The sequence below is a fragment of the Scyliorhinus torazame genome, chromosome 6, assembly GCF_047496885.1.
Source record: "Scyliorhinus torazame isolate Kashiwa2021f chromosome 6, sScyTor2.1, whole genome shotgun sequence".
Classification (NCBI taxonomy): Eukaryota; Metazoa; Chordata; class Chondrichthyes; order Carcharhiniformes; family Scyliorhinidae; genus Scyliorhinus; species Scyliorhinus torazame.
Window position 1 is genome coordinate 46325454 of NC_092712.1, and position 22362 is coordinate 46347815.

At 43.8% G+C, this 22362-nt stretch overlaps 1 protein-coding gene across 7 annotated transcripts in view; it reads right to left on the bottom strand.

Annotated features, from left to right (window-relative positions):
• Window positions 1–22362, bottom strand: part of kmt2ca (lysine (K)-specific methyltransferase 2Ca) — a 684766-nt gene that overhangs the window by 180668 nt on the left and 481736 nt on the right. For all 7 annotated transcript variants that reach the window (XM_072508182.1, XM_072508181.1, XM_072508179.1 and 4 more), the window contains 4 exons: window positions 9487–9596; window positions 9264–9332; window positions 2839–3057; window positions 199–333 (listed from right to left, as the gene is read on the bottom strand). In XM_072508182.1, the coding sequence (XP_072364283.1) occupies window positions 199–333; window positions 2839–3057; window positions 9264–9332; window positions 9487–9596 (533 nt within the window). The remainder of the gene's footprint in view (window positions 1–198; window positions 334–2838; window positions 3058–9263; window positions 9333–9486; window positions 9597–22362) is intronic.

The following is a 22362-nucleotide window of genomic DNA, read 5'->3' on the forward strand; positions in this document are numbered from 1 at the left end:
ATCTGCCAATTATTTTAAAAATGTTCCAAAGGTTCTTTGTCGAAATTCAATTTTAAACATTTCCATTCTCAATTTACATCAAATACTTATTAAAAAGAGGATTCAACTCGAATGGCTCCCAGCGCTCAGGAAATAGTCTTTAGTCTAGGTTTACTTCAGAGCCCGGTTAATTATGTCTGTTTTAATCAGATTCTTTACCAGGTCTGTATGGTTTCCTTTTTCTCTTCTTTAGACTGTCAGGCCCCTCAGCTCCCTTACAGTCATCATCTGCTGGTTCCCGCTCTGGACTGGTAAATGTATCAGACTTTGCGTCACAGTCCATTAGGTCAGCTGCTGTAAATTTAAAATTGAAGGGTTAACTGAATGCACAATAGTTAGCTTTTACATCATTTTTTCACAATATAGTACTAAACAGAGTTGAAAACATATTCAGAGATTTTAGATTAGTCTTCCCCAAAGCACTCTGCATCGGTTTACTGAAGTCCAAATCCACATGAAAGTAGGAATGTCATCTCATGGAGAAAAATCACCTGCAATCTCTCGAAGGAATCCGTGCCCTGCATAAGTTTATCCATTGCTGTATATAATGCTTCTTTAAGAGAGCTAACTTTCTTTGTTCACAAGAGACAGCATTATGACTTTGAAGCCAAATGAGGGAGATTTAGCCAGTATGCAGTACATATTTAACTTCTAAACCCGTTTTTATTCGCAGGTTTATGATTTGTTAAGAGCCCATCCAGGAAATCGTGCACAGTAAACTACTGAACTGAACATGATAAACAAAGTGGGGTGGGGGAGGAAAAGGTTAATGGATAGAAATCGTTACATGGGTAGGGAGGTGAAGTCATGGTTTAAACAAGAGTATGAAAATTATTAATTTACTCAGTTAGGAATCTTGGAGGCAAATGTAGATTATGAGAACAGGGGCAATGGGCAGAATTTGGGATGATAGCACAGTTCTGCTAGAGAGGTTTGGAGATTTGACTGAGCTTTGGGTTCGGGAGGAACCAGAGTCTGCGAGGGGAGCAAGCCTGGCTGCGATGGTGTCAGTATCAGCTCCGTTACATGTGGTAGCAAAGAAACACTCTTCCGACTCGATCGCGGTAGCCACGTTAAAAATTTGGAGACAACCCCGCCATCATTTTAACTTGAGAGCTGCCTCTAGGCTCACCCCGATCTGTGTGAATCAGTTATTCGAATCTGCGAGGTCAGATGTGAAATGTAGGAAATGGGAGGATAAAGGTTTAGAGAAAGTGGGAGATCGGAAGGCCAGTTTGCTAGCTTAGGGGAACAGAAAGAAAAATGTGAGCTCACAGATGCTGATGGATTCAGGTATCTCCAGATATGCAAGTACTTTTCAGCCTTTCTGAAGCAGCCCCCTACCTTGCTCGAGAGGATCTTATCCTTCCCTGGTTCGGAGGTGGCCAGCATGTTGGGTACATACCAGCGGATGATGGGGAGGAAACAGGCTCTGTTGAGGGTGTGAAGGCAAAGTGGATGGAGGAGCTGGGTTCGCTATTGGAGGAGGGGGTTTGGAGTGAGGCACAGGGGAGGATGAACGTGACCTTGTCCTGTGTGAGGTCGAGTCTCATCCAGCTAAAAGTGGTTTTCCAAGCATACCTTACCAAGGCTAGAATGAGTCCATTTTTTGAAAGGGTGGATGATAGATGCGATCGGTGTCTGGGGGGCCCGGAACATCATGCGCACATGTTCTGGTTGCGCTCAAAGCTGGTGGACCTCTGGAAGTACTTTTTTGAGACTAGGTTGGCAACCCTGAACACTGGGTTGCAGCCTTGCCCATTTGGCGATTCGTGGAGTTTTGGTTGTGCCGGAACTACGGAAGGGGAAAGGGGCAGAGGTCCTGGCCTTTGCCTCACTGGTGGTGAGGAGGCGGATCCTCATGGGCTGGAGGTCGATTACACCACGCAATGCCTCGGTGTGGCTGGGTGACTTGATGGAGCTTTTACATCTCGAGAAGGTTAAATTTACCGTGAGAGTGTCAGTGGAAGGTTTTATCGCAGACGGCGGTCGTTTATATTGTACTTTAAGGTGCTGGTGCCTGTTAGCTTTTAAGAGGGGGGTGACAGGGTGGGAACTTAGTAGCTAAGTATTACTGTTGTAAGGGAAGAGGGGGTATGGGGATAGGGACCCACTGTAATTGTTCGGTGTTTTTTGTAGGTTTTGTATTAGAATTGTTAAAAATGTTTAATAAAAATATTTCCAAAAACTGATGATATTGAATAGCGTAGCAGCCACAATGAACCATATAGTCCAATCCTATGTCTTATGCTGTTCTTGTTGGACTGAAATTGATCAGAATTTGCATGAAGCATTGAATATAGAAGAGCTCTCATTTCTGGGAGACATCTTTATATGCCTATAGGATGCCACAGGAGGGCATCTCAATAATAGAACAAGCATTATGCAAATTAAGCAGGGAGTTAATTAGATTATGACGAACAATTTTTTGTTTATTCAATTAGTCTTTTCCATAAATGCACGACTTGAGTGCTTTTTGAAACCCAATAAAATGCGCTGCAATTTTTCTTGCTTGACATTTCTGCAAAAGAGAGTTAAGTAATTGCACTCAGAAAAGTTAGAAATAGATCGACTAAGTAGGAAGTGGTCAAGCCATTCTGGTGAAGTAAAGCATAAGACGAATATTTCAATACACTTGCCAGAGAATTTGCTATTTCAAATGCATGGGTCATGACTGCTTTGAAGCATTTCCTCTACTTGGTTATCTATTTGGGCACACACATATAACATTTAGCAAACAAATCTTTTTCTTCCGTTCACAGGAATGTGTGATGAAGGGGATCAGACATAATATTGTACCTCGGCTTTCATCCATATCTCCATCCATGTCTCTGGACTGTTCAGACTGAGGGTCAGGTGGAGTTTGCAAGACAGCCACACTGTTCTGATTTATGATCTTTAGCTTCAACTTTGGCTTGGGTCGTTTCCGACGTGCTGGAACAATACTGAGGCTTTGGAGCTGTGACATACCCATCTCTGTCAGACAGACGCCATCCTGTGTATATGTCCGTGTTGGTTCTGTTTTCCAAGAAAATTATAGGCATTATTGACTGACATGTAAGGAACTTTCTTATCTAAATGAGATAGGGGATTTCCACTGGTCCAATTCAGAAATCTTCTGTAGGAGACATCCAAGAGCTGTTCACTACTTTCATCAATTTTTATACTTTTCATTAACATGCCCGGTTACTTAACACAACTTTGATGAAGCCAAGTCACGGAATCAACCGCAAGCCCATGATGTATCAGTCGCTAGTTCCAGTTAATATACCGTAGGATCATACCAATGCATGAGAAACGGAGTCAAAGATGAGAAAAGGATATCTGGCCTGTCAAAACCAGTACTCAGACTCGCCCCATAATGGCACCTATTGGGAAAATCCCAAGGGTTTTGCTTCTTCATAGTTCATAGAATTTACAGTACAGGAGGCCATTCGACCCATCGAGTCTGCACCAGTCCTCGGAAAGAGCTCCCTACTTAAAGCCCACAACCCACCCTATTCCTGTAACCCAGTAACCCCACCTAAGCTTTTAATAATAATCGCTTATTGTATTACGGGTCAGGGTTCAGAGAACCCCGAAGTGTATCATGGAGTTCACCTGACCCACAACTTTTAATAGATTTTGGTTATGGGGAGCACAAGGGCCCACTCTACAGATGTGATGCAACAGAGATCTAAAATACTTTTAAAACAAAACAATGTTTATTTGATGAATCCAGTTAACATTATATAAACACACAGTAAACATCTCAGCAACTATCAACTCAAATACTCCCCCCCCAAAGAATACAGTACTCTATAAGTAATCCTTAATCTTTCCCAGCAACATCCATAAGACAAATACCCTCTTTAACAAAGACAGCAGATTTAAATTCTCTACTGAGAGCAGTTATCACTTAGAAATTAACAAGTGATCGGAAGATATTCTTTTCATGCAGAGAGATCGATCAAAATTACACCTTATTTGGCTGGATGCAGCTCCAACTCTGAAAACGAAACTAAACACACACTGTAGCTGCCAGCTCAAAAATGAAAGTAAAAGCGGACAGACAGCCCAGCTCCACCCACAGTCTGACATCACTGCAGCTATTTATATAAACACCCCTTTCTTAAAGGTACTCTCACACAACAATTGTCACAAGTAGACTTCAATGAAGTTACTGTGAAAAGCTCCTAGTCGCCAAATTCCGGCGCCTGTTCGGGGAGGCCGGTATGGGAATTGAGCCTGCCCTGCTGGCATTGTTCTGCATTACAAGCCAGCTGTTAAGCCCACTGTGCTAAACCAGTCCCAGTACTGGTTGGCCCCAGTTTTGGACACTAAAGGCAATTTAACATGGCTAATCCATCTAACCTGCACATCTTTGGACTGTGGGAGGAAACTACAGCACCCGGAAGAGACACAGGGAGAACACGCAGACTCCGCACAGCCAGTGACCCAATCCAGGAATCGAACCTGGGACCCTGAAGCTGTGAAGCAACAGTGCTAACCACTGTGCTACAATTCCAAAATTTAACCGGAAAATACATTTTTCCTCCTGCCACCTGCCTTGCTCGCAGAACGTAAACCTTATACTTCTCCGATCTTTGTTCAGCACTCGTTCGTTTAACGCATGAAATTCTCAAATCTTTAATCCTACTGCACCTTTTAAAGGTCTCTAATCCATCACTGGTAAACTCAGGTCAGCCAAAACAAATTCATCTGCATCCCCTATATTGTACAACGCCTATACTTTCTCAGGAAACTAAGGAAATTCAGCATGTCCACATAGACTCTTACCAATTTTTACAGATGCACATACAAAGCATCCTATCTGGCTGCATCACAGCCTGGTATGGCAACTGCATGGCCCAAGACCGAAGAAACTACAGAGTTGCGAACATTGCCCAGTCCATCATGCGAACCTGCCTCCCATCCATTGACTCTATCTACACCTCCCGCTGCCGTGGGAAGCAGGCAGCATAATCAAATACCCCTCCCACCTGGCTTATCCACTCTTCCATCGGGCAAGAGATACAAGAGACTGAGAAGACAAACAGATTCAAAAATAGCTTCTTCCCCGTTGTTACCAGACTCTAAACGGCCCTCTTATGGGCTGATCTGATCTCTCCACACATTTTCTCTACTGAGTATTACTACACTCCTGTGTGTTTCACCCGATGCCTGTGCCTATGTATTTACATTGTGTATTTTATGTTTACCCTATTATGTATTTTCTTTTCATGTACAGAATGATCTGTCTGATCTGTACACAGAACAATACTTTTCACTGTACCTCAGTACACATGACAATAAACAAATCCAGATCCTTATTTGACTAGAAGATTACTTGGTCTCATCAAACCTCCTCACTTGGTGGTGTATAGCGGAAACTAGAGTCGGTTTCTTCTCAGTGTTTGCACTCAAAACAATCATGGACTTTATTTACTCATTCCTTTATTAGGAAAGAAATTGAACATTAAAGTAAGAATTTTATGCTTCAGTTATACAAGGCATTGGAGACCACATCTCAAACTCGGGTGTCCACTTTTAGTTTCCTTATTTAAACAAGGATGTAAATGCGTTGGAGGTGGCTCAGAGGTTTACTAGATCGATACCTAGAATGAGTGGGTCGTTTTATGAGGAAAGGTTGAGCTTGTTTCTACTGGAGTTTCGAAGAGTGAGCGACGATTTGATTGAAATATATAAAATCCTGAACGGGCTTGACAAGGTGGATGTGGAAAGGATGCCTCCTCTTGTGGGTGAATCCAGAACTAGATAGAACAAAGAACAAACAAAGAACAAAGAAATGTACAGCACAGGAACAGGCCCTTCGGCCCTCCAAGCCCGTGCCGACCATACTGCCCGACTAAACTACAATCTTCTACACTTCCTGGGTCCGTATCCTTCTATTCCCATCCTATTCATATATTTGTCAAGATGCCCCTTAAATGTCCCTATCGTCCCTGCTTCCACTACCTCCTCCGGTAGTGAGTTCCAGGCACCCACTACCCTCTGCGTAAAAAACTTGCCTCGTACATCTACTCTAAACTTTGCCCCTCTCACCTTAAACCTATGCCCCCTAGTAATTGACCCCTCTACCCTGGGGAAAAGCCTCTGACTATCCACTCTGTCTATGCCCCTCATAATTTTGTATACCTCTATCAGGTCGCCCCTCAACCTCCTTCGTTCCAGTGAGAACAAACCGAGTTTATTCAATCGCTCCTCATAGCTTATGCCCTCCATACCAGGCAACATTCTGGTAAATGTCTTCTGCACCCTCTCTAAAGCCTCCACATCCTTCTGGTAGTGTGGCAACCAGAATTGAACACTATACTCCAAGTGTGGCCTAACTAAGGTTCTATACAGCTGCAACATGACTTGCCAATTCTTATACTCAATGCCCCGGCCAATGAAGGCAAGCATGCCATATGCCTTCTTGACTACCTTCTCCACCTGTGTTGCCCCTTTCAATGACCTGTGGACCTGTACTCCTAGATCTCTTTGACTTTCAATACTCTTGAGGGTTCTACCATTCACTGTATATTCCCTACCTGCATTAGCCCTTCCAAAATGCATTACCTCACATTTGTCCGGATTAAACTCCATCTGCCATCTCTCCGCCCAAGTCTCCAGACAATCTAAATCCTGCTGTATCCTCAGACAGTCCTCATCGCTATCCGCAATTCCACCAACCTTTGTGTCGTCTGCAAACTTACTAATCAGACCAGTTACATTTTCCTCCAAATCATTTATATATACTACAAAGAGCAAAGGTCCCAGCACTGATCCCTGTGGAACACCACTGGTCACAGCCCTCCAATTAGAAAAGCATCCCTCCATTGCTACCCTCTGCCTTCTATGGCCTAGCCAGTTCTGTATCCACCTTGCCAGTTCACCCCTGATCCCATGTGACTTCACCTTTTGTACTAGTCTACCATGAGGGACCTTGTCAAAGGCCTTACTGAAGTCCATATAGACAACATCTCCTGCCCTACCTGCATCAATCATCTTAGTGACCTCTTCGAAAAACTCTATCAAGTTAGTGAGACACGACCTCCCCTTCACAAAACCGTGCTGCCTCTCACTAATACGTCCATTTGCTTCCAAATGGGAGTAGATCCTGTCTCGAAGAATTCTCTCCAGTAATTTCCCTACCACTGAAGTAAGGCTCACCGGCCTGTAGTTCCCGGGATTATCCTTGCTACCCTTCTTAAACAGAGGAACAACATTGGCTATTCTCCAGTCCTCCGGGACATCCCCTGAAGACAGCGAGGATCCAAAGATTTCTGTCAAAATAGAGGGGCCAAAAGACCTACTTCACCTCCTAATTTGCATGTTCATTACCGTTTCACTCTCCATCATTATTGATTTTCCCTCTTTCTCAGATAGCTGATTACCAATCCTTGCCTGTTTTGTTTAAATACTCTCTTACTGCTTTATTTACACATTCTACACAGACAGTGCTACTGCTCTGCATCAGACATCTGGCAAATAAACTGGTTGTACATTCCATATTTGGTTTCTTGTGTACTTAACCCAAATTATAAAGTCTGTTAAAATGTTTACAAGTCTTCAGAGACCCATTAATAATTGCTGACTCAATACATTACTGAGCAAAGGATTTAGAAGTAGGATAGGTCGTTCGGCCCTTCTAGATTGATCCACCATTCTTTAAGATCATGGCTGATCTCGATGGTGGTATCAAATCCACTTTCCTGTTTGCTTCTTGACTCCCTTGTATATCAAAAATTTGTCATACTCTACTTTGAATAAATGTAATGATTCAGCTTCCACAGCGGCACGGTAGCACAGTGGTTAGCACAGTTGCTTCACAGCTCCAGGTTCCCAGGTTTGATTCCAGGCTTAGGTCACTGTCGGAGTCTGCACGTTCTCCCCGTGTCTGCGTGGATTTCCTCCGGGTGCTCCGGTTTCCTCCCACAGTCCAAAGGTGTGCAGGTTAGGTGGTTTGGCCATGCTAAATTGCCCCATAGTGTCCACAAAGGTTAGATGAGGTTACTGGGTTACGTGGATAGGGTGTGGAGGAGTGGGCTTAGGTAGGATACTCTTTCCAAGGGCTGGTGTAGACTCAATGACCTCCTTCTGAACTGTACATTCTATGTAAATTCTTGTTTGCGTAGTGAATTCCACATACCAATGACCCTTGAAGAAAAAAGTTCCCCTGACCTGTCTCTTAAAATGGAGGCCCCCCCCCCCCCCATGCTTAAACTGTGTCCTCTGTAGTCTCCTCTATAAGTGGAAAAAGAATGAGTTGAGTGAACATTCTCTGAACTGCTTCTAATACAACTGTATCTTTTGTCAAATATGGAGATCAAAACTGTACAGTAAGGTAAAGGTAAAGTCGCCATAGTCCCAGATGACCAAGGCTGCTTTCCCCTTTGAGGGGGAAAGTTGGCTGTTGGTGATTTGGCCTGAGGACCATCACACCTCAGGTGAGAGGAGAGGTTGAGAAGGCGAGCCTTCATGTAAAACCATACTCCAGATGTGGTTTAACCAATATCCTGTACAATTGTAGCAAGACTTCCTTACTTTTATATTCCATTTCCCTTACAATAAAAGCCAATATTCCATTTTGCTGGACTTGCATACCAACTTTTTGTGATTCGTGTACCAGGACGGCCAGTTCCCTCTGTACTGCAGAGTTCTTCAATTTCATTCTGCTTTTCTATTCTTCCTGCCAAAGTGGACAAGTTCACATTTTTCCACATTATACTCAATCTGGCATATTTTTACCAATCACTTAACGTGTCTATATATATCCCTTTGCAGATTTTCTACCTCCTCTTTACAACTTGCTCTCCACCGATCTTGGTGTCACTGCCAAATTTAGCTGCCATACATTTGGTCCCTTCATTCAATTAACTGATGTAGATTGTCAAGGAACAAGTCTGATCTTTAGATCGTGCCTGATTGGAGTGTCTTGTATCCCAAAGCTAGGCAGTCTAAATTCAGCTTATTTTTCTGACCACGATTCAGTGATGCCTGCTATAAAGGGAGCATATGCAGATGTCAACTGAAGATGAGAACAAGATTTTCTGCAATGCTTCCATTGGCAAATGCCCAACAGTTACCTTCACATCTTGTTTTGGCGAAGCACCATATTGCTACTGGTGTCTCTGGAAAAACACAAATCTGCACCTTTCCTTTCTGACAGAAGGGGAAGAATTGGAGTGGGGAAAGCAAAGTACAGATCAAATATTTTGCGTCCAAGTCTGGCAATTTACCTGGTTCTTTCGTCTTTACAATAAATTGAGGTGTTACCAAAGATAACTCAGTTCCTTCTGAGGTAGTCACTGAGGCAAAAGAAATTAGAAACCTGTTAGTATATTTGAATCATCTTCTTGCAGTCACTCAAGACTGAATTCAATGCAAAGTTAGCAAAAATTGCTTCAAGTTCCAGATTAAATTTCAAGGCTTTTTAAGAAAAACACATTTTGCAACTTTTACCTGGAGATGCCATTGCATATTGCCGACATGTGAAGCAGTCATAGCCATTATCTGCTGCAGTCTCAACTTCATCTTCTGTGTTCAGGTTCTGACAAATAGCATGAATCCATCTAGAAAACAAAGGTGTTCATAAATCATACATAGTGCAGAACAAGAATTTATGTTGTGTTAACTTCTGTATATATCCAAAGGGATTGCACAAGGAAGAAATGGACACAGATCTGACTATTGCATACACATTCCCACTCTCACCTCCTCACCGTCAAAATAAACAGAGCTTTGGAGCCAATAGAATTGGCCATTTTTCCATTCTCGTCAGTTTACCAAGCCAGAATATCTGATGTTATTAACAGGAGCAAGATGGAATGACTAGAACTGGGGAAGTGAGTGGCTGAGGAATATGGACGTCAGTGAGGGGACAGGAAAGAAGGAGTAGTGAAGGAAACTGGTGGCAATGAACAGCAACGGAATGGAGAAGGAAGGAGCAGAGCTGGCAATTGCATCATAGGCCAAAATTAATTGATGGTATTTGATGGAAAAGTGCACCAGCATTAATGAAGGCAGAGGCAGACTTTCAATAAAACACCACAGCGCTGCAGCACGGGATGCCGGGGAGGGGGGGGGAAATCACAGAACAAAGAACAAAAAAAAGTACAGTACAGAAACAGGCCCTTCAAGCCTGTGCCGGCCATGCTGCCCATCTAACCTTCTACAATTCCAGGCTCCGTAGCTCTCTATTCCATCCTATTTATGTATTTGTCAAGATGCCCCTTAAACGTCACTATCGTACCTGCTTCCACCACCTCCTCCGGTAGCGAGTTCCAGGCACCCACTATCGTGTGTGTAAAAAGCTTCCCTCGCACATCTCCTCTCAACTTTGCCCCTCGCACCTTAAACCTATGTCTCCTAGTAATTGACTCTTCCAGCTTGGGAAAAAGCTTCTGACTATCTACTCTGCCCATGCCCCTCATAATTTTGTAGACTTCAATCAGAGAGGTGACTGTTGTGGTGGGTACATCATGGGAATATCAGTCAGAGATTTAGTCTCTCTAAATTTGTTGATAGGCTCAAATGAGTCCACCAGCAGGCAATAGGGGACAACAGCGGGCTTTTGATTGGTGGACTCTCCTTTAGAGCAGGAAAATGGTTTGCCAGAAGTTGAGAGGTGACAGAGACTTACATAGAAAACAGAAGCAGGAGGAAGCCATTCGGCTCTTCCAGCCTGCTCCGCCAATCATTATGATCATGGCTTTGAGCAGCTCAGACACTGATCTCCTGAATGGTATGACATTTCTGAACTTTCATTGAGTAAAGGTGCAAAGCAACATCCAGATTTCTGCCATTCGGTCTGGTGGGCAGCCCGAGGCAAAAGTGAGGTCGTTGACCTAACATCAGGATGCGAGCCTGCAAAGCCTTCAGTGAGAGAAGGTGGCGGCGTTGGCCAACAGCCATCAAGGGGAGTAGCAGGGCAACTCTTGACCTCCAGGCCAGGGTTGGAGGGCTGGCAACCACCCAAAAAGAACAGAGGAGACCAGGCCAGATAGTCAGCAGCCAACCAGAAGCACACTTGGCCGTATAGGGTCGAGGCCCGGCACCAGAGAGGTGAGCAGAGCAGCAGTCGAGCGGTGTGAAGGAGGCCAGGCAGGCACGCTGTTGTGGCTTGCAGAATGGGGAGCAGTGGCCAGCGGGAGCTGGGGACGACCGATGGATAACCGCCAACCCCCATCGCTCTTTACTGCTCTTCAGAAAGTCTCTTTTTACCCTTCGGGACAATTAAAGAACGGACCCTGCCAGACAGTTGCCAGCAAAGCCACTGATATTAGACTTAGACTGGACACTGTAGTGGTCTGGTTTAGCACACTGGGCTAAATCACTGGCTTTTAAAGCAGGCCTGCAGCACGGTTCAATTCCCGTACCAGCCTCCCCGAACAGGCGCCGGAATGTGGCGACTAGGGGCTTTTCACAGTAACTTCATTGAAGCCTACTTGTGACAATAAGCGATTTTCATTTCATTTTTTCTTTGTGTTGCTAATACTCAGGATGGATTCTGGACGTAGTGCACACAAAGACCGCAAAGCTAAGTTAAATTAACAAAGCTAAATTTTATTACACTACTTATTATACAGTTCAAACATTATTCCTAAAGCTAGCAATACTATAAACTATAATCACAATCTACACTATACCAACACCTATCACACACACACTAACTCTACTTGTTCGCTACTCTCCTCCGACTCTCTCTAACCTTCTCCCGCCTTCTCCCAGAAGTCTGAGAGGCATTCTTTTTTAAAAAAAATGTAGAGTAACCAATTCATTTTTTCCAATTAAGGGGCAATTTAGTGTGGCCAATCCACCTAAGCTTGCATACTTTTGGGTTGTGGGGGCGAAACCCACACAAACACGGGGAGAATGTGCAAACTCCACACGGATAGTGACCCAGAGCCGGGATCAGATCTGGGACCTCGGCGCCGTGAGTGCGCAGTGCTAACCCACTGCGCCACCGTGCTGCCCTTGAGGTATTCCTTTTTATAGGTCTGTTCCCCAGCTCCATCTGGTGGTAGGATAAAATATTACATTAACCCATAATGTGCTAGATATTATACATAATATCACAGACACTACGTTGGAGTATTTGCTCCTGCACTAGATCTTTTCTGGCTCATTCTGTCCTGCACTGGTCTGCTGTGCTGCAGTCATAGCATCAGCTGATTTCTCCACCCTGTTGCTCAGCCATGTCATGTTTTCATGCTTCAAGACACAGAGATCGCAATATTGACCATCTGTACCGTCATGCTAACAACTCTGGAGACTCTTCATCTTCTCTTGACAACTTATATTCCTACCTATCTCAGTGTCATTGGCAAATTTATCCGCCATATATTTGGCCCCTTCATATAAGTGAGTGATACAGACTGTGAATAGTTGAGGCCACAGCACTGATCCTTGTGGCACTCAATCAGTTACAGCTTGCCAACCCGGAAAACACCCATAAATCTCTACTCTTCGCTTCCTGTTAGTTAACCTATCATTTTCCATGCTGGTATGTTACCCCCTGCACCATGAGCTCTTATCTTGCAATCTTTTATGTGGCACCTAATCAAATGCCCTTTGGAAATCCAAGTACACCAGAGCTACAGGTTCCACCTTATCCATTTTGCTTGTTACTTCCTCAAAGAACTCTAATAAATTAATGAAGTTTGATTTCCCAAACATAAAACCACATTGATTCGGCCTGATCCCATTCAGGGAGATGCTCGTATGTTCAAGGAGATGAAATGAAAATCGCTTATTGTCACAAGTAGGCTTCAAATGAAGTTACTGTGAAAAGCCCCTAGTCGCCACATTCGGCGCCTGTTCGGGGAGGCTGGTATGGGAATTGAACCGTGCTGCTGGTCTGCTTTAAAAGCCAGTGATTTAGCCCTGTGCTAAATATCACTCAATTAAAGTACATTCCTGAGAGGAAGAGGAATTGTAAAAGGGGGGAAGACGTTCCATGGCTAAACAAGAAAGTCAAGGATGCCATAAAGGCAAAAACTAGGAGATACTATACTGCAAAAGCGAGTGGTAAACTGAAGGATTGGGAGAACTTTAACGTTCAGCAAAAGTCTACGAAGAATAAAATCAAAAGAGCTAAGATGAACTACAAAAGGAAACTAGCAGAAAACATAAACACTGATCCCAAAAGCTTCTGTAAGTATATAAAGAGGAAGAGAATAGTAAATGTTGGCCTTTAGTGGACGATACTGGTGAGATAATAATGGGGAACATAGAGATGGCGGAGGCACTGAACCAATATTTTGCCTCTGTCTTCATGGTAGAAGAAAATAAAAATGTTCCAAAAGCTGCAGCTAATGCAGAGGAACCTGGTGCAATAACCATCACTACGGGCAGTATTGAATAAACTGATGGGATTAAAGGCAGATTATGTCTCCGGACCCTGATGGCCTGCATCCTAGGGTATTATGGGAGATGGCAGCGGAGATAGTGGATGCATTGGTTATGATATCTCAGAATTCCCTGGATTCTATGTCCCGGTGGATTGGAAATAGGCTAATGTGATGCCCCTATTCAAAAAGTGCAAACTCTGCACAGACAGTCACCCGAGGCCGGATTTGAACCTGGGTCACTGGAGCTGAGAGGCAGCAGTGCTAACCACATTGTCACCCCTTATGATCGCTGTCACCTAGAAGCTCCTTCACCATGGGGTTGATTAATCCTGTCTCACTGCACACTACCAGGTCTAGAATAGTCTGCTCTCAAGTTGGCAGCAGAGAATACTGCTCTAAAAGAACTATCCCATATGCACTCTATGAACTCATTTTCCAGGCTACCTTTGCCAATCTGATTCACCCAATCAACATGTAGGTTAAAGTCAGCCATGTTTATTATAGTACCTTTCGTACATCCTCACCACCATGTATTTCTTCTTGTATACTCTGTCCTACAGTGTAAGTATTGTTAGGGGCCCTATAAATTACTCCCGCAAGTGACCTTTCACTTTTCCTATTTCTTATCTCTACCCAAACTGTTTCGCTCTTGTTCTTTGAAATAAGGTAATTTCTCCCTACTGTACTAATTAACCGAGCTACCACACCAGCTCGGTTACAGGACATTCTGGAGGGGGAACAGCCAGTGGTCGTGGTACACATCGGTACCAATGACATGGTAAAAAAAAGGCAGAATATAGGGAATTAGGAAGAAAGTTGAGAAAGTCGGACAACAGTGCCACGTGCTAGTCAGAGTAGAAATAGCAGAATATAGCGGATAAATACGTGGCTGAAGAGATGGTGTGAGGGAGAGGATTTCAGATTCTTGCGGCATTGGGTCCGGTTCTGAGGGAGGTGGGACCAGTACAAAATAGACAGGTTATACCTGGGTAGGACCAGGAGTGATGTCCTGGGGGAGTATTTGCTAGAGTGGCTGGGGAGTGTTTAAATTAATATGGCAGGGGGATGGGAACCTACGCAAGGAGTCAGAGGATGAGGAAACAAGGACAAAAACAAAAGACAGAAAGGGGAGTAAAAAACGTGATCGGCAGATAAACCAAAAGCCAGATTTAAAAAGGGCCACAGTGAAAAATATTGGGAGCAGAACTAGTAATGTTAAAAACACCAGCTTTAAGAACCTGTGTGGGTAGAGCTGAGAAACAGCAAGGGGCAAAAAACATTAAGTGGGCATCATATATAGACCACCGAACTGCAGTGATAATGTTGGGAATGTCATTAAACAGGAAATTAGAGGCACATGTGATAAAGGAACTGTAATTATGAGCGATTTTAATCTGCATACAGATTAGGAAAATCAAATTAGCCACAATACCACAGAGAAGGAATTTTTGGAGTGTATGTGGGATGGTTTTCTGGATCAAGATGTTGAGGAACCAGCCAGAGAACAGGCCGTCCTAGATTGGGAACTGTGTAATGAGAACAGAATCATTGGCAATGTAGTTGTGCATGTCCCCATGGAGGTGAGCGACCATAATATGATAGAATTTTTCATCAAAATGGAGAGTGAAGTAGTTGATTCTGAGACTAGGGTCCTGAAGCTTAAAGGAAATTACGATAAAATGAGGCGTGAGTAGGCTTTGATCGATTGGGGAATGTTACTTAAAGGGATGACAGTGGATAGGCAATGGCAAACATTCAACGAGCACATGGAGGAACTGCAACAATTGTTTATTCCTGTCTGGCACAAAAATAAAACAGGAAAGGTGGTCAATCCTTGGCTTACAAGGGAAATTAGGAATCGTATTCGATCCAAGGAAGTAGCATACAAATTGGCCAAGAAAAACAACAGGTCTGAGGATTGGGAGCTGTACAGAATTCATCAAAGAAGGACCAAAGGATTAATTGAGGGGAAAATAATGAAATGAAAATGAAATTTGCTTATTGCCACAAGTAGGCTTCAAATGAAGTTACTGTGAAAAGCCCCTAGTCGCCACGTTCCGGCGCCTGTTCAGGGAGGCTGGTACGGGAGTTGAACCGTGCTGCTGGCCTGCCTTGGTCTACTTTCAAAGCCAGCGATTTAGCCCTGTGCTAATAGAGTACGAAAGTAAGCTTGCCGAGAACATAAAAACTGACTGTAAAAGTTTGTATAGGTACATGAAGAGAAAAAGATTGGTGAAGACAAATGTAGGTCCCTTACAGTCAGAAACAGGGAAATGTATTATAGGGTACAAAGAAATGGCTGAGTAACTAAATACATACTTTGGTTCTGTATTCACAAATGAGGACACAAATAAGATACCAATGTTGGGGAATGCAGGGTTTAGTGGGAAGGAAGATCTGAAGGTGATCAATATCAGTAGAGAAATGGTGTTTGGGAAATTGATGGGATTGAAGGCTGATAAATCCCCAGGGCCTGATAATCTACATCCCAGGCTATTGAAGATGGTGGCTCTAGAAATAGTGGATACATTGGTGGTCACCTTTCAGGATTCTATAGGCTGCGGGAACAGCTCCTGCAGATTGGAAGATGGCTAATGTAACTCCACTATTTAAAAAGAGAGGTCAAGAGAAAGTAGAGAATTATAGACCAGTAAGCCTGACATCAGTCGTTAGGAAAATTCTAGAAACCATTATCAAAGATTTTATAGCAGAGCACTTGGAAAACAGTGGCGGGGTAGGGTCGGACAGAGTCAGCATGGATTTATGAAGGGAAAATCAAGCTTGAAATATCTAATTGGAATTCTTCGAGGATGTATCTAGTAGAATTGATGAAGGGGAGCCAGTGGATGTGGTGTATTTGGACTTTCAGAAGGCTTTAGACAAAGTCCCGTATATTAATTATTTAATAATAATATAATAAATATGGGCGACATGGTAGCATAGTGGTTGTTGTTTCACAGCATCAGTGTCCCAGGTTCGATTCCCGCTTGGGTCACCGTCTGTGTGGAGTCTGCACGTTCTCCACGTGTCTGCGTGGGTTTACTCCGGGTGCTCCGGTTTCCTCCCACCAGTCTCGAAAGACGTGCTTGTTAGGTGAATTGGATATTCTGAATTCTCCCTCAGTGAACCCAAACAGGCGCCGGACCGGTGTGGCGACTAGGGAAGTTTCACAGTAACTTCACTGCAGTGTTAATGTAAGCCTACTTGCGACAATAATAAAGATTATTACATAATAAAAGATTAGCGTGGAAAATTAAAGCGCATGGGATTGGGGGTAGTTATTGAGATGGATAAAAAATTGGTTGGCAGATAGGAAACAAAGAGTAGGAATTAACGGATCTTTTACAAATTGGCAGGCAGTGACTGGTGGGGTACCGCAGGGATTGGTGCTGGGACCCCAGCTATTCACAATATATATTGATTTAGATGACAGAATAAAATGTAATATCTCCAAATTTGCAGATGACACCAAGTTGGGTGGGAGAGCGAGCTGTGAGGAGAATGCAGAGATCCTTCAATGTGATTTGGACAAGTTGAGTGAGTGGGCAAATGAATGGCAGATGCAGAATAATTTGGATAAATGCGAAGTTATCCACTTGGGTAGCAAAAACAAGGCGGCATACTATTATATGAATGGCCATAAATTAGGAGGGGGGGAACATGCAACGAGATCTGGGAGTCCTCGTACACCAGTCACTGAATGTAAGCATGCAGGGGCAGTAGGCGGTAAAGAAGGTAAATGGTATGCCTGCCTTCATTGCGAGAGGATTCGAGTACAGGAGCCAGGATGTCTTGCTGCAATTATATAGGGCCTTGGTGAGGCCACACCTGGAATGTTGTGTGCAGTTTTGGTCTCCTTATCTGAGGAAGGATGTTCTAGCTATAGAGGGAGTGCAGCAAAGATTTACCTGACTGATTCCTGGGATGGCCGGACTGACGTACAAGGAGAGATTGAATCAGCTAGGATTATATTCGCTGTTGTTCAGAAGAATGAGTGGGCATCTGAGAGAAACCGATAAAATTCTAACAGGTCTGGACAGGATAGATGCCAGAAGGATGTTTCCATTGGTGGGTCTGTCCAGAACCAGTGGGCACAGTCTGAGGATACAGGGTAGACCATTTAGGACAGAGATGAGGAGAAATTTCTTCACGCAGAGAGCGGTGAGCCTGTGGAATTAGTTATCACAGGAAGTAGTTGAGTTCAATACATTGTATGGTTTCAAGAAGCAGTTAGATCTAGCACTTAGGGCGAAGGGGATCAAAGGATATGGGGGAAAGCGGGATTAAGCTATTGAGTTGAATGATCGGCCATGATCATAATGAATGGCGGAGCGGGCTTGAAGGGCCGAATGGCCTCCTCCTGCTCCGATTTTTTCTATATGTCTTTCTTATGTTTCTATTCAGAAACAGAGCCTTTAACTGGGAAAGCTCCTTTACTGAACTTTTAACGCTTAGTTTGACTGACTCACTATCTTTAATTCTATAATCCAATGTTATTTAATATCTCCATTTAGTCACCATTTCTGCCACAATTTGGCTCATTAAATTGTTTTCCTGGTTCTTCCAGATTGCAAAATCACCATCCAGCATAAGTAAGAGTTGGCCTTTCGTCTCAAAAGATTTACACAGATTTAAACAGGCCACTCAACCTATTCCCATATTTCTTTCAAACTATTTACTTCAAAATTGGATACTGAGTTGAGTTCCACCCCCCCGCCCCCCCAACCACATTCCTTGCAAAATAAATTTTTCCTAAATTTCCCATTGGATGTCTTTGCGACTATCTTATACTTATGATCTCTAAACTGGGGGTGACATTTTGGGTGGCAAAAACTCACCAATACTCTTTCAACAACACCTTCTAAACCCATGATGATCATCCAGGACAAGGGCGGCAGATACGTGGGAGCACCGTCACCTGGCAGTTCCCCTCAAGCTACATGATACTGGAAATGTATCGCTGGTACTTGCAGGTGAATTGGACATTCTGAACTCTCGCTCAGTGTACCCGACCAGGCACCGGAATGTGGTGACTAGGGGATTTTCACAGTAACTTCATTGCAGTGTTAATGTAAGCCTACTTGTGACACTAATAAGATTATCATATGTAATTACAGTTATTGTTATGAATAAAAATTCAGTTTATATTTACAAACCTGGTGACTGCAGTTATTCAGCAGCCGAGGGCCAAAGACTTGGGGTGTTTTCGAAGAATTATTTGTTAATTTCAATTGTGTTGCAACTCCGGGTCAAGTAGGTCTGGAATTGACCGTGTACTAGCCCAGATGGCCGTAACAGTACGGACTGGAGCGGTCCAAGAAGGCAGCTCACCATCACCTTCTGAAAAGCAATTTGGATCGGCCAATAAATGCTGGCCTAGCAAAGCCCACATCCCATGAATGATTAAACAAAACTTCAAGTAATGACCTGTTTAAGGGGCATCTTGACAAATACATGAATAGGATGGGAATATAGGGATACGGACCCCGGAAGTGTGGAAGATTTTAGTTTAGACGGGCAGCATGGTCGGCGCAGGCTTGGAGGGCCGAACGGCTTGTCCCTGTGCTGTACTTTTCTTTGTTCTTTGTTATGACTGTTCAAAATGCATTTTTTTGATGAAATTAACTATAAGGCGTAAAAAAAAAAAATTCTCCCAGGAATTAAGGCCCTCATCAAATTCAGAAATGCATCAAATATTTTATGACTTCAGTGTTTAGGTACTTAATTTTCATCCCTACAAGTGCAGCATTTAGCAACAAATAGACTGCTAAACCATGTAAATATCTGTTTTCACACCTCACTGGTTCACAATTAGGGTCATTCTTCAGCTTTGCCTATTTAGGGCTCATGTCGGCTACTGTTTAGGTTTCTAAGTTGGCATCTTTCTCAGGAGTACGAGAGGCTGGACCTATCAAATAGACTCTTCCAAGCATTGCACATTCCCATCATTATGAAATTGATTTGCAGCTATATCATGAGGATGAATTGCAAGTTGAGACAGGGCTCATTGCCTTAATGATTTTTTTTTCTCTTTATTCTTTCACGGGATGTGGGAATCACTGACAAAGCCAGCATTTGTTGCCCTTCCCGAATTGCCCTTGAACTGGACATTTCAGAGAGCAGTTAAGAGTCAACCACATTGCTGGAGCTACATGTAGGTCTGGTAGGGCAAGGACAGAAGATTTCCTTCCCTAAAGGAGATTAGTAAACCAGATGGTTCACCCAAGACAATATGATAGTCACCATTACTGAGACTAGATTAATTTAATTTAAATTCTACCAGCTGCCGTGGTCGGATTTGAAATGATGTCCCCAGAACATTAGCCTGAGCCTCTGGATTACCAGCTCTGTAATATTATCACTATACTCCCAAATTCCCTCAATAATTTAGAATTCAAATTCTTTCATAGAATATAGAATCCAGAATCCCTATAGAATACAGCGCAGAAGGAGGCCTTTTTTGATCCATCGAATCCGCATCAAACCTTTGAAAGACCACTCCAGGTAAGCTCAACCCCCTGTCCTATCCCAATAACCCCTTAACCTAACCTAGACATCATTGGACACTAATGGGCAATTTAGCATGGGGTTGGAGCAGGCATCTGCACCATCGCCTCCCGCTGGCACGGGGCCCTGGGAGAAGCCCGAGGTGATCCCGCCTATCGACGATCATGGTGGCGGGATCAAGGCAGTCCCTGGGTTGGTTGGTGGGCCTGTGTCGCCCGCCGCACTCAGTGTGGTGGAGGATTCAGGCCCGGAGGGCGACTGTCCGAAGGCTGTCAGCTGCCCAGTGTCGGGAGCGCAGGGTGCACGAGGCGTTCTGTAGCGGGCTGCAGGGCTCACTCGTGCCTGACACTGTGTCATCCCTCACCCCCTTCTGGGGGACTCCCGTAATCTGGCACATCATATTTGAAGGTTCTTTTGTTTTTCTGCCTCCGTAGATAGTTCAGGCAGTGTCCTATTGGGCCCTCCCCTCCACAAACACCCCGACTCCCTCCCTCCCCACCACCCCTCTTCCCTTCTCTTCTGTTGGTACAGAGGCGAGGATATCTGATCTCTCCAGCACAAAGTTTAGTGCTTGTACCATTTGTTTTTTGTAGAAATGTGTTGTGAACTGTTTTAATAATCAGAGTATTCACCCCCCCTCCCCGTACATTGGTTCTGAGGGGAGGGTACCCTGTTTCTCCAACACAAAATTAGTGTTTGCATCGTTTGGCTTTGTATATATTTTTTACTGTTTTAATAAAAAGATATGGCCAAACCATCTAACCTGCACATCTTTGAACTGTGGAAGAAAACCAGAGCACACGGAGGAAACCCAAGCGGAGGGGAGGGGGGGAATTTACCATTGTCCTGTCCTACCTCACAAATGGCACATTTATAGAAAAGCATTTAATCGCTCTGAACACATGTGCCCCCAACACCCATCTGCAGCAAAGATTTTACTAGATGTTTTGCCAACTTCTAATTTAATGGTACCCTAGTGTATTAAGGAGGGCCGACGCCAAAACTACAATTTCTCTGTTGAAGGTACAGAGGGAAGGTTTACAAGGAGGGTACCAGAGATGATTGGGTATATATATGTGAAACGTTTGACAGCTGGAAAATAAAAAGTTAAAAAGTAAGTAGCCTGCCCCTTTGCCGCATTCTCAAGACAGCAATTAATCCAAATGAATGAACAGGAGTGCACACACTGCAATTGAAGATAGTTAGGCTGATGGAAGAGAAAATTGTAGACAGGGATTAAAATGGTGCCCTCAATTTAAGTAATAATAGACACCTGCTTCCACTATACTGGAGAAGTGAAAAAAGGTAAAGTTGAATGAAAGACAAACCCGTAGGTCAGTTGGCTCACTATCTTTAATTCTAGAATCCAAAGTTATTAATGTCACCATTTACCCACCATCTCTGACACAATTTGACTCAGTAGTTTGTTTTTCTGGTCCTTCCAGATAGTAAAAATCACCACCCAACACAAGTAGGGGTTGACCTCGCATCACAAAGGGTTACATAGGATTTATGGCAGAGATATAGAATCTAAGTTGGATGTGGGGAGCATAACAATGAGATATAGGAAGTAGAGAGATTTCCCAGAGTTCAATGGGGGTTGATGGGAGAGTGGAAAGCATTATGAACAGAACATCTTTAGTGGCTAATGTCTCAGAAAGAAATACCATTTGGCTCAACAGATCCGTGTTGGTTTTTATGCTCACTCAAACATACTCCCATTTATTCTCATACCATTCGTTTCAACCATTGCCCATGATGGTGAGTTCCACCTTCTTACCACACTTTGGATACGGAAGTTTCTCCTGAACTCACTCTGGAGAGTTTTGTGCCTATTTTATATTGATGGCCTCTAGTAATGCTTTCCTCTACAAGAGGAATATTCTCTCTGAATCTTTCATAATGTTAAAGGCCTCAGCCTTCTTTTTCCCTCCACTAAGAGTAAAGAATCCCAGCCTGTCAAACTTTTCATATATAGATACCCAATCATTTCTGGTATCCTCCTTGTAAATCTTCCCTGTGCCCTCGCCAAAGCCTCGGCATCCTTCTTACAATATGGCCCCAAAGCTGTATGTAGTACTCTCTCCAAGTGCGATCTATTAAGGTTGAGACAGGTTTAACTTGCCTACCGGGGCGGGAAAACAGCGGCAGAACCCCGAAACGCGGTTTGAGACAGGCGGCGGACGGAGCACAATGCTCCCGGCCCACACCTGTTTTAACGCCCATTTAAATATGCTCAGACCATTCAAAGCCGGAGTCTCCCAGCATTCTGCCCCCCTGCCAGTGCAGCTGAGGCTGATGGGAATCATTACTGGTCTCCATCACTGGAAACCATGCCCAGCGATGGAGACCAGTAAACCATGCCCAGGTGCTCAAAGAGAGGCTTGAAGGGTTTGGGAATGAAGAGGGGAAGGAAGCATTTGGCAACCTGGTGTCAGGTGCTGTCACATGGGAGAGGGGGGGAGAAAAGAGATGCTGG